The 12886-nt window shown below is 52.4% G+C and overlaps 1 protein-coding gene across 5 annotated transcripts in view; it reads right to left on the bottom strand.

The window, feature by feature from the left end:
* The window catches only part of MASP1 (mannan binding lectin serine peptidase 1), a 59264-nt gene extending 49738 nt beyond the window's left edge, over positions 1–9526 (bottom strand). For all 5 annotated transcript variants that reach the window (XM_014519357.2, XM_025202729.1, XM_006022443.3 and 2 more), the window contains exons 1-2: positions 9181–9526; positions 6794–7019 (exon numbers count right to left, since the gene is read on the bottom strand). In XM_014519357.2, the coding sequence (XP_014374843.1) occupies positions 6794–7019; positions 9181–9356 (402 nt within the window). In that variant the 5' untranslated portion in view covers positions 9357–9526. The remainder of the gene's footprint in view (positions 1–6793; positions 7020–9180) is intronic.
* Between the last annotated feature and the right edge of the window lie 3360 nt (positions 9527–12886).

Below are 12886 nucleotides of genomic sequence, written 5' to 3'. Positions count from 1 at the left end.
TCCTGCCTATGCAGGGGGTCGGACTCGATGATCTATTGAGGTCCCTTCCCACCCTAACATCTATGAATCTATGGTCCAAGATGCCACCAGTGGGGCATTCGCCCTTGAATATGGGATGCTGCCCTCTTTGCTTTGCTGCTTGCCCATTGCGACCTGGCGTCACCCCACCAGGGACACTCCTTTTATTTCTGATGGATGTCGGTATAAATGGCAGTAGACTATGGAGCCGAGGCGGTGGTGGGGGGTGATTGCACAGGACCAGCAAAGTGGAAGCAAACGTCATTTAATCGTCGAATCCCCGGGCAGGTTTAATGCACGGTGGGGAGGGGGAGAGAGGATGTTGCTATTTTTTTAAATGAGGCTTGAGTTGGGGTTATTTTTACAGTAAAATTCTCCTCCGCGATTGATGTTTCCCTTAGGGACACATCTTCTCTAGTGAAAATGTCGACATTGTGACCCCAGAGGGAGAAACTCCAAACAAACAGCCAGGATTTAATGACTAGCCTGCTCGCTGGATGTAAATGATCTATGAAAGAGTATACAGTCCTCAGCAGAACCGGCACATATTAACCAGGGGGGGATGACCCCTCTGTTTATTTTACTGCCAGAGGCCTGTCATTGCTCCATGCGTTTCAGAGGGTGGAGACCGTCACAGATAAAGAGCCCCAGATCCCTTCCTGGAGGAGGACACGGCTTTCCCCTAGCCCCAGCCTGCAGGTTTTATGCCTCTGGGGTCTTGCGAGCAGATGCCACTTCTGGCTGTCTCTGCTTGTGTCTCCGTGTGTGTGTGTACAGGGCACCCACAACATGACCTGGCTGTGATGTTTCATGGAAACGGCACTGCATCCACTGCATGCCTCAGGGGAGATGCACGGAGACAGCACCAATTTACCCGATATAGAAATCGGCCAGTGCGCCGGGATTCACATCCTGCTCCTACCAGGATGGCTGCAGCAGCCAAATCGGTTCTGGAAGCGGGTGTCGCATCGACTCCAAATGACAGCCCCTCCAGATAGCATCCTGGCTCCGGGTCAGATGAGCTGATCTGCTCAGGATAGACCCCGAAGGAAGGGTCCCCACATGGGGGTTGTGACCCCAAGTGTGGTCGGGAGCTTGACGGAAAGTCCGATGGGGAAGTGGAATTTGCAAATGGAAGCGGGGCTGCTGGTGGGAAAGCTTGGGGTTGCCGACCTAGCGAGCCGGCAGCCTTGTTTTTGGGCCATCAGAGGTACTCGCCCAGGCCAGACTTGCAGAGGGGTGAGAGCTGGTGCTATTGCAAACCACTGGCTCGTGCACTCAACACTTCTCTTCGCGTGCTTCATCCACAGGGGACACATGCATTATAGCTGTGCCCTGCAAGGCCAGTTGCCGACGAAGCCCCTAGAGCAGTGACTCTCAAGCCGGCATCTGATGTGCAGATTACACTGGGGAGTGTGGTGGCCTCGTCGCAGCCACCAGCTGCCTTTTTATGGCCACATTTTACAACTCTGTGGAAACATGCCACAGGCTGGGGATGAGCACTGATGCTCTGCAGAGGGCAATGTGCTGCCTACCGAAGCAGCCTGGCATGAGGCGCATCTTATCTGCAGCTCCTGAACCCATGCATGGGAGGAACCCAGAAGCTCCTCTGCAGTCCTGCCTATCTCCAGGCATTTCAGTCCATCTCTCTGGGAACACAAGGGTAGGGTCCTGGCCCTTGGTCCTCCTAGGTCCCATTGGGCAGAGATGCCAACCGTGGAGTCCAGAGCATCAACACCCAACATGGCACATGATGTGGAGCCCTCCATCCCACTGGCTTTCAGGAAGATGCAACACCATTACCATCACCTCCCAGTTACTATGCCACAAATCTCTTTTCACAATAACCCTGAGACAGCAGCTCTCCTGACCTTACATCATTTCTGGCATTCACTATCCAGAAAGCTCTCATCTATTGCTTGGCTCCTTTTTTGGCTCCCCTGCATCTCCTGCATCCAGGTCCATGCCTGCATTTGTGAGTGCAAACCCCACAGCCACTGGATGGGTCCTAGTCTTGAAAGGGAAGTCTCCTGGCTTTCATAGAGGGCTGGAAAGGACCTTAGGAGGTAACATCTAGTCTGAGTCCTGCTCAAAGCAGGACCAGCCCCAACTACATCATCCCAGCCATGGATTTGTCTACCCGGGTCTTCAACACCTCCAAGGATGGAGATTGCACCACCTCTCTGGGTGGCTTGCTCCAGTACTTTATTACCCTCCTCATGAGACAGTTTTTCCTAATATCCAACTTAAATGTCCTTTGCTGCAACTGGAGCCCATTGCTCCTTCTGTCATCTGCCCCCACTGAGACCAGCCCAGCTCCATCCTCTTTGCAGCCCCCCTGCAGGGAGGTGAAGGCTGCTATTCAATCCCCCTCGCTCTTCTCTTCTCCAGACGAAATCAGCCCAGTTCCCCCAGCCTCTCCTCACCAGTCCTGTCCCCCAGCCCCACAACCATTTCCATTGCCCTCCACTGGACTCTCTCCAATTTTTGCACATCCTTTCTGTAGTGGGGTCCCACAGCTGGACACAGGGCTCCAGATGTGGCCTCCCCAGTGCTGAATAGAGGGGGAAAAATCACTTCCCTTGCCCTGCTGGCAGCACTCCTACCAATGCAGGCCAGGATGCTGTTAGCCTTCTTGGCACAAGGGCACACTGCTGGCTCATATTCAGCTTCTTGTCCCCTGTCACCCCCAGGTCCTCTACTAAAGAGCTGCTGCTTTGCTGGTGGTCATGCCTCCTTTCTTCCACCTGCTAGCATTGCTATGGAAGAAGGGCGCGGGGCTCTGACCAAGCCTGAGGCTCACTGTGTCAGGTTGTGCAGGCACATTCAAGGAAAGGCTGCCTACCTGGGAAAAGGGACTCAGCTGCTGTTGCAGAGCGCACAGACCCTTCTGGAATAAGACAGAGTTAGCCCAGAGCTGCGTCTACATGGAAAGCTCTGGGCACTCGTTCCAGAAGAGCTGCTCCCAATGTAGACAAGGACTAAAAGACTCTCCCTTTCCTGATCCACATTTTGCTAAGACTCGGTGCAGGAAAAGCAAATGAAAGATGCTTCTAAGCCCTTGCTGAGATCTCCTTGAAGTCCACTGGTCTTAAGCATGACCTCAAGTGCTTTCCTGAATCTGGGCCAAGTGCTAAGAACAGGGAGGATCTGACATCACCAGGGACAAGTGGTGACACTGCCTCACTTGGTGCAGTGTGAGGCAGCCAGCTTGGCAAAAGAGGATGCTTAAATATCATACTGGACTAAGCTCCGTGTCAGCCATGTCCACAGGGCACAGGGACAGATGGGAAAAGGGCTCTGATCCACATTCAGAGGTGTGAGTTTTAGCTTTGCTCTAGGTTCTTCTTGCACGCTGCTCCCAGGTGGCTCAGCTGTGCATGGGCATCTGGATGTTAGACTGGGACCCAGAGGGGATGCGCCGTGATGCTGGATACCTCACTCCCATGGGGGTTGCACCCACAGTCCCTAAGGTGCCTTAACCACCTAGGCTGATGAGCTGCCTGGGCTCAGGACTCGACTTGGACAGTGCATCCACTCCTGGCCCCAGCCCAACCATTGAACGGTCAGGGGCTGGCTCCCATGCCAGAGACCCCTGGGTTTCATAATGAATTGCAGGGTCAAGACCCAGAGAGCTGGTGGACTCTCCATCCTTGGGGGTTTTTAAGTCCCAGGTAGATGAAACCTTGGCTTGGATGATGTAGCTGGGGCTGGTCCTGCTTTGAACAGGGGGTTGCACTAGATGTGACCTCTTCCAACCTGAATTTTCTATGACTGTTAGACCTGAAGTTGTGATTTTCAAACCCAGATCCGGGAGCTGGCTGTACACTCTGCAGTGAAATGAAGGGGCGTCGTGTGTCAATACTCAGTCCAGCCTTTCCTTTTCCTTGGGGTGAGAACAGTTTCTTTTTGGTTGGTGTATTAAGCACTGTATTTATTACAGATAATAAGTGCCCTTGTCTCTCACCGTGGGGAATAAAAACTCAAGACTTATTCACCTGAGCTGTGTTAAACCTGGCTTTCGAGCGGTCATAAGCAGCCGTGTAGATCTTTTGGCATCACATCCTCCTGAGTTTCACTTTGGTCCTATTCGCCCTCTTTCTACAGGAGGTGCTTTCCATCTCTCTTGGTTCCTTGCTCATTATCACTTCCTTAGGAGAGACAAGTTCTTCTTAATACTCCTTTTTATAAATGCCATTTGCAATGAGAAATGCACTTAGCGCTCCTGGAGAAGCTATTCTTCACTTCAGAGGAGTACGTCTGCAGGTGAGATTTGCATATATGTTGCTGACCGGCTCAGAAAGGATTAGGCGTTTGCTCTGAATTCAGCGACAGCACTTTACACGTGTACAGACTAACTGGCTAACATTGCTCTAGATCTCAGTGGTGACGATGAAGATGAAGAGAGGGAAATGACCTGCTCCTATCATATCACTGGTTCCTATCTACCCCGGCACAGGGCTTTCTTCTGCATTACAGTGACGGTCACACAGGAGGAGCACAGATGTCCTTAGCCCAGATCCTGGGGCAGAGATGATGTTGTACAGACAGTCTTAGACTGCGATCCAAAAATCTGCAAAGTCAATAGAGAGCTTACTGCTGGGTTCAGTGGGTTTGAGGCTACACCTTAAAGTCTGCATTTCCTTCCAAAAGTCCTCCGCTATCAGCAAAAGCTGGAGACATGAAACAAAGAAAGAAGCTCTCATAGCTTCACACGTCCACTTGGATGCTCTCCTTGTTTTTTCCGTCCAGGTCATCCAGCTTGGACCTTCGTAATTATTCCAACTAAGTGAATCCGAATAGTTTACATGTCATCGTCCAAATGGCCAGATGGATGCTTCTGGGCATTTTGCAGCAAGGATGTCATTCCCTGGCTGAGACGCTGTAAGCAAATTTATACAGCTGAGGTCGAAATCCCTGTGAAAAATCCAGGCTTCTCATGAAAACCCAGCCGCATAAAGGGCTGTGATGCCAAAAACCATCAAGTGTGAATAAAAAGGCATGTTTGTGACACAAAGTACGGGGGCTGTGGATATCAGGGGCTGGGGGAGGGAATAATGCCTGGAGTTGAGGGGGCTTCCAAGAAATTCTCGCTTAAAGCTTATAACTTTTTCTCAAGTTTTGGAGGGGGATGTGTGTGTATATATATGTGTGTGTGTGTATCTATATATAGATATATATATATGTATATATGTCCATGATCTTTGTACTTGGAGAAGATCCAGAAAAAAGCAGAACAAACTAATCAAATAGCAGCGAGATCTGTTAGCAGAAGAAAGCGTGGCAGCATAATGAGGGAATTAAAGCAGCCGCCACAAAAACAGGAACCAAGAATACAAATGTTTTGTATTTGTATTATTGTTTTCAAAGCAAAAATCTAAATGAGAGACAGGGCCAGGCTCTGAAACTCATCTTTAGAGCTGCTGTTTGACTGGTGGCTTATGACAAATTCATTTCTACCGACAATCTACCCCGGGGTCAAACGTGCCTGTCTCCCAGGGGGAACGGAGAATGGGAATGATTACCGTTCCCTACCTAGAAACTAAGCAGGCCAGGACTTGATGCGTTGATGAAGGAGAGACCTCGGTGAAGGGACACTTGCCGTCTTGCTACGGGTGATTTGAAGCACCAGCTCTCCATTTGTCTTAGTCTGGGGGTAGGAAACCCTGATGCTGCTGGAGATGTGATCTATCAAAGGAGAAGTAGGACTGAAACTTTGCTCTGCTTGTGGCTGTTATAGCTCCCAGAAAACTTTCAGCTTGAGGAGGGAGAGAATTAATGATAATGCCCTGCTCTCCTGTTTCAGTAATGTCGGGAGATGGCCTTGAATCTCAGGTACAAACTTCAGTAGCGGATCCTTGTCTCTATACTGAATTGCAGGGGTGTGGGTTGTAGTCGATTGGTCAAAGGACATAGGCAGACAAGGGTCTTTGGGTAAATCTGATATTTTTTATTAAACCTACTCAAATAGTTGGAAAAATTCTTCTTTGCAAGCTTTTGGGTATAAATACCCATTGTCAGGCTGAGGAAGCAGATATAAAAGGTATCAGATTTACCCAAAGACTAATCTGCCGACTAAATTGAAGAACATCTTTGGGTCTGAAAGCCACCAAACTTTGGAAAAACCCATATGCTGATCCAGACTTGGTAGGTCAAGCCCAGGGCTTGTCACTTCATTTTGTAGGAAGAGATCCCCTCCAAACTGGGAGGCTTCCCAAATGGTGAGGCAGAGCCGGCCAGCTTCAGTTAGCAGGCACAGGGAAAGCCCCTTCCCCAGTGAAGGATGCATTTGCCCGTGGTCCTTGCGTCTCACATGACATCCTGACTGCGCTGCCGCTCCAAGCTGCTACGACGCCGGCGCGGTTCCAAGCAAACCTTCTACATGAACATCACGACGGGATGGGACCTGGCTCTTTGACCTAAGTTTGCAAAGGTATACAGGCTCCCGACTTCCCTTGATGTCCGCAGCAGGCAAGTGCCTTAACACGATGCCAGGAGCTTTTGAGAATCTGGGTCTTCGGGGGTAACGCAGCCTTGCCTCTGTCTTGTCACATCACTTTGCTTAGTTCAATTCAAGGCACGGCCTTTCCTGCTCTTTCCTCTAACCATCGGCTGATACACACCAGCTGAGCAAAAGCACCTCCATGCCCAATGCATGAAAAGAAAAATTGCCTGCATTGTGTCGTAGCTACACAAAGCCCTTTTCTCTGCCTCCTTTCAGCCTCTTAGTTTAACCCACAATAGCCAGGGTTTACATTTAGGTTAAGTGGCTTACCTTCACATAGTCATATTCGCAGAGATAGGATGATTCCAGGTCAAAATGCATGAAGTACAGTTTGATCCTAAATCCGTCAGGCACTGAAATATTCCAAGTCACTTCAGAGTCACTGGGGTAGGAGTCTGGGAAGTTAGGGGACTGGATCTCCCCAAACATATCCGTCAGCTCGACGGCATCTGTGTTACAGAGCAGGAAGGCACAGAGGGACCAGGCCAGAAGGTACCTGCAAAAGACGCACAGAGATCAAACCTCCATACTGAACCCATCAAAGACATCATCTACTTTCCCCATGAGATCAAAGGCAGTCCTACGTTATGAAGGGAAGGCCTAGGTGCAAAATTTGGGTCTGAAGTAGGTCTCAGATACCCCAAGGTTTGGAGGGATCGGGTCCAGGGCTGGCTTTGCCCCATTTTAAAGGGGGGTCAACTTTGCAAAGGGCATGCTACCAGCCTAGGGTGGTTTTGACTGAGAAAAAAAGGATTGGCTCACTCAGAGGGGGCTTCTTCTCAGGCAGGTGGCAATGACTCCATCATGGGATACAGGCAGATCCCGAAGCTCATGGCCCGCTCGTTAATGCCTGCAGGTCGTTAGGTTTTGATTTCCTCCAGATGATGGAGCCTTCCCCAGCACAGCACCATCCAGCATTGGGCTGGCGGCTCAGGCCCAGGGCTGCTCCGGGAGCAGCGAGGAGTCCAGTCCCTTACAGGATAGGTACCATACACATTGCAGCATAGACAAATATTTCATATCGAAACACAACATTTTTGCTCTATGCCCCGAGGAAGCTCTAGCCGCGGGCAGCACCTCCTCCTCATCCATGCCGCTTTGATGGAAACATCTTCATTTAATAGCAGAATAAACAGAAGGCGATCCAGTACAATAAAGAGACTTCCTGACTAGGCTTCCTGGAAGCATCCTACAGCTCTCCCAGCCAAGCATCGTTATTTATTGCTGCTGCTGACCCTCATCTCACCCAACCTGGACCGATGAGTCAGATTTCTCTCTGCATAGCGGCACTACAAGGGACATATTGTATTTGCTGTGCAGCAGGAGTCTGTGGTTCATTACTATTCATTTGCCTTTCTCCATTTGTGTGGGTTTTTTTTCCTTTCTTCCCATCATACCCATTTTATGGATGGGCAAACTGAGGCACATAAAGGCGTTGGGGGCTCAGACCCTGAATGGCACTCAGGTGCCTAACACGCACTGGAGTTGCCCTGAATTAGAAGGCAGTTAGTGTCTCTGATGGGAATAACGACCCCAGTGCCCTGGTTCCCAGCCTCATGGGACACAACTTCAAATGGGATCAAAGTCTTTCTAACCCATAAATCAATGCAATCAGGAAACGTGCATGGCCTGGCACAGTCCGCTCCTGACCCCGGATCCTGCTGCTAGTGGATGGGAACCAGGAAGGCAAAATGAACAAGGCCGAGGCTGTTTTATTCCATTCTCCAAGCTGATGAAGTGCCCGATGGATGCAGAAAGTCAGACCCAGGAAAAGCCCTGGCTCTGTTTCCTGAACCCTGTTCTGGAGGCCTTTTCCCTGTATAGGTCCATGCACTTGCCATTGAAGGCCATAGAGTGACCTCCACGTGCATGCATAAATATTTGCAAAATAGGGGCTCTGCGTCACGGCCTCGCGGTGAGGAAATTGAAACTATCTCTCGGGATTATTTGCAACCTGTCCGTGTTGTGTTTGCAGCCGGGCACTAGGTTTCCAGGAGGCTGATCCCAGGACCAGACACGCTTCCCTCAGCTTTCGGCTACAAGCAGAGAAAGTTAATGAGAGCAACGGAATTTGGATCGATTTGCTCTCGGCTCAAGCGAGGCTTAACATGCAATTTTCTGACGGCTTCTCTGAAACCACAGAAATGTGCAAAGGGAAAGTCTGTCTCTCTTCTGGTCGGAGGACACGCACGGGGGTGCGGAGGGGGACCGTATCCTCAATGGGGTAAAGGGGTGTTGCTTTATTGGCTTGGATGGAGCTCCTGATGACCTGGCCCATTCACGCCTTTGCTTTGCTTTCTGTGTTACGGAGGAGGAAAAGCAGACTGAACTTCTCTGCTGTGCCAGGAAAGTCTTACCCGAAGGCACGAGTGACCAGCGACTTCAGCAACACGCGATATGTAAAGCCTCCCTTTATGCTCCTCCTGTCCTGCATAGTGAACGCTGCGCTAATAAATCACGAATGGCAGCAGTCTTCCTCTCTTCCCTTGCCAGGCAGCTAACCTGGCGAGGGGTCTCACGGGTCTCTGGCACATATTCCCCGCTCCGGCAAGGAGTCAAGTCATGCAATGAAAACAGCAGGCACCCAAGAGAAGTGTCGGCCAGAGACACAGTGCCCACCCCAGATCCCCGTGCCCATTTCCCAGCTGGGTACTCACCTCATCTCGCTCCCGTGGGTATCTCCTGATGTGTGTGAAAGGAGAGGGGTGGGGAAGGGGGGGATTTTGGGGAGGAGGGCTGTCTGGTTCCCAGCTCTCCGCGCTCCGTGCCTTATCTTTGTTCGGAGATTTGTGAGTGTGCGTGTGTGTCTCTGGAGTTGTCTGGCATTCTCCATGCAGGTCACGCCTTCCCCTGCCTGCAACAGTCCCCCCCGCACCAAATCACACACACACACACACACACACACACACACACACACACACACACGCAAACCTGCCTAGTGAAACTATCCTCCCCTCCGCCAGCCTCTTCCAGCAATCTCTCCTCTCGCTCTGCAGGGCTGTCTCAGACACTTCCAACAAAAGCCACAGCAGGCGAGGTTTTTGTCTCTTTAAACCTCCCAAGCTCTGTGTGCATGTGTGTGTGTGTGCGTGTGTGTGTTGTGTCCTCATTTTTTTTTCCTTTTCAGGCTGCGGTGCCAGATGGCTAACATGTGCTTCTCGGCAGGGCACGCTGCAGAAACACCAGCAAAACACCAGGCTGGGAGGTGTGAAACGAAGCTGTGCAAAATAACTCGGGCCCAGCCTCGGGGATTCAGACCTGGGGCGGGGACCAGGTTTCGGCCTCGCCACCGCACAGTTTTGGGGCTTGAGCTTGGGGGCACAGGGAGATGCTGACCACGCTGTTTTGGGCTCCGGTCCACTCTTCACCCTCCCCTCTCCCCAGTTCTGGATTTAACATCTGGTCGATTCTGACCCATCTCAAGAAGAAAGAGGGAAACCCTTGAAATGTTTCCCCTGTTCCCTTTGTCCCTCCCTCCTGCCTCCCCGCTGCCCCCAAGCCAGGAGATGGCACCTCTCTGGGCTGTGAGCACGAGCATCGCCGGGTGGTCCTCACTCCTTCTTCTAGACAAGATACCTCTGGAGTTTAAGGGAAACTTGAGTACCTGGTTCAGGTAACCCATCAGGGGGCTGGACTCGATGATCTCACGAGGTCCCTTCCAGCCCCCAGCTTCTGTGAATTTGTGACCCCCAAGCAGCCAGGGCTACCGATGCAGCCCCTGAAAGACCAGGCAGACAAGAGATGTGAGGGGGGCAGTGAAAGCAGGGTGCTTTGGCATCACTTATTCCAAGGGAAGCAGGATAGGAGCTCAGGGCACTGTGATTAAAGGGCTACTCTTGATTTTAGACTCACATTTCCCCCGTGCAGGCACCGGGGTCAGTGCTATTCCTGATTCACAGGGCTGGAGGGGACCGGCAGAAGTCACATCTAGTCCAACCCCTGCTTGAGGCAGCATCAGCCCTGTGCCAACCACCCCAGACAAACCCATCATCTCGCCTCTTAGTAAAACCACCGTCAACCCTGCCGTCACACCTGAACCTGGAACAGGTGAAGCAGGGGAGCCGCGGCAGCCACCGTCTTCTGTAAAAGGTTGCTAATATACACTCAAGGGATCCCAGGTAGAGGCCGTGCCCCTGCTACAGAGAAAGGCAACCCCCCTCCCAGTCCATACCAGTCTGACCAAGGGGTAAAAGTCCTTCCTGACCCCAAGTGTGGCATCGGTCTGACCCCGAACAACGTGGCATTTCAATAAAATCAGGGAATGGGATTGTAGAAGCCACACAGCAAAGTCCCTGCACGGGGCTGCACAGTGCAGGGACCGGGGGGCTGCCTCCCTGCTACTAATCCTGTTGAAAAGTACCTTTATTTAGGCAAATCCACCCGCCCGCGGCCCCGCAGGCCCCAGGCAGGTTTTGGAGCCTAATTAATATTCCAGACAGGGCGCCCGATGGGACGGTGCGTCTGTGCCAGCGGGCAGCTTGCTCCAAGTCCTGCATAAATTACAACCTATTTTGCTTGCTCCATCGCTTTTATTCCCATAACAACAGTGTCCTGGAGCTGCTCCTCTCGCTGGGAGCTGCTTTCACGCCAAAGTGACTGCTACCTCGTCCTGGACGGGATGGGCTGAGAAGTCGGGGGGGCTTTTCCGTCCCCTCTCAGGGCTGGGACACCCCCAGCTCCCCACGATGGGCACATCCAAGCTGTCCCAGACATGGGACCTTTCACCGGGGACCCCGGAGCACGGGTGCAATGCCTCAGCTAGCATGAAGCAATGAAGCGTCACTGGCTTCTGTCATATACCACCGCGGCATCATTGATTCACCTTGGAGTAAGAGGAGTAATATTTCTAGAGAACCGGGTATTGCCACGAGCTGCCAGGGGGGTATCCCAGTGCCGGAGGGGCAGGGACCTCCCAGACTAAATTTCCTCCCCTGGCTTCTTCCCCTCAGAGGGTCTGGTCTTCTAGAAGGACCTACCAGGAGGCCAGACCCTGCCAGGGGAAGAAGCCAGGGGAGGACATGCCAAGGCTTTGTTGGTCCATGAGATCTATGGATCCCCTGTGGATCTCTGGGGATCTGCTTGGCTCACCAGGGGACTCCTCTGACTTCTGCTGACCTTGGGATGCCTTGAGCTGGGTCGGGGGCTTCATAGCACCAAGAGGGAATAATGGCAAGTCTTTGCAGAGCCCCCTCCCCAGATGCTTGGGGTGGAGATAGGGTACTCATCAAAGGAGGATGGAGGGAGCTGGCGACAGCCCTCACCTCTCCAGGACACGGGCTACATCAGACCTCTCTCCCAGCTGGGAACAGATTGCTGCAGTCCTGCCTCCCTCTCCAGTGCTATAACCACTATCCTCTCCTCCCCTTCCCCGGAGGAGTCTGGCCTCCCGGCCCTATGCTCCGACCCCCATTCCTCCAGACTGTACGTATGCCACGACATGCACACGAGCACCTTGAAGCTGCAAAGTGCTTGCAGAGGGCTTTTATGGATGGCCTACGGTCCATAGTGGGTCTATAGTGCCGGGACACCTACCCATCACCAGCCAGTCCCTTCCCCTCCGGGCCTGGCTTACTCCAGGCAGCCTCGGCATGCTGGTGGGATCCTGGCTGCTCTGCCCCCAAAGCTGACCCTCGCGTACAGACAAAATCAGTACAGGCCATTATCGGACGTGGCAGCAGTCACTTGGCCAGTGACCTTCAGCTCGTCAGCATGTAGGAGCAGATGAATCCTGGAAGCCCCCGGCTCTGGACACACAGCACATTTATAGCGGGGTCATTTCTATCAGTGCAGTGTGTGCACCGATGTGCATGTCACGGGGTCGAGCACAGGCAGACGAGCGGCTATTGCAATGCACGGCATGCAGTGGGGGTATTACAGACTAGGTTGGAGGGGAGGGGAAGGCGATAATAGCTTCTTTGCCTCCAGCCCACAGCTGCGGTAGGGTGGAAATGGACACACAACACTTACAATTTCACTCCTGATGATTCCCAGAGTCCCTCTACAGGAGTTACCCCGGTGTAATAACTGGAGAAGGTAGAAGGCACTGATGCCAGGAACTCAGCAAGGTGCCAGAAGGGACCTCAGCTGTGGGACGTGGTAGATGTATAGGAAGGTGGTGACAGCACCCAGATCCAACAGTACAGAAAGTCACCCAAAACTGGCTGGCACCTCTTGGTACAGAGCCAACGCCCTGCCCTGCATGGGCCCAGGTGAAGGAGCCTCCTGCCCCTAAGGACACAGGCCCCGGGATGAAGTTTTGGATGAATTTTCCATCCCGGCAGCCAGGGAGCCTCTGCTACAGACTGGCTTGGTCATGGTGCCCTCTGCTGACGCACGGGAAAATGCGCAGGCCAGGGGGAGAGC

This window comes from Alligator sinensis, unplaced genomic scaffold, assembly GCF_000455745.1.
Source record: "Alligator sinensis unplaced genomic scaffold, ASM45574v1 scaffold301_1, whole genome shotgun sequence".
Lineage (NCBI taxonomy): Eukaryota > Metazoa > Chordata > Crocodylia > Alligatoridae > Alligator > Alligator sinensis.
Note: the sequence above shows the minus strand (reverse complement) of the source record. Positions and strands in the feature narration are given on the sequence as shown.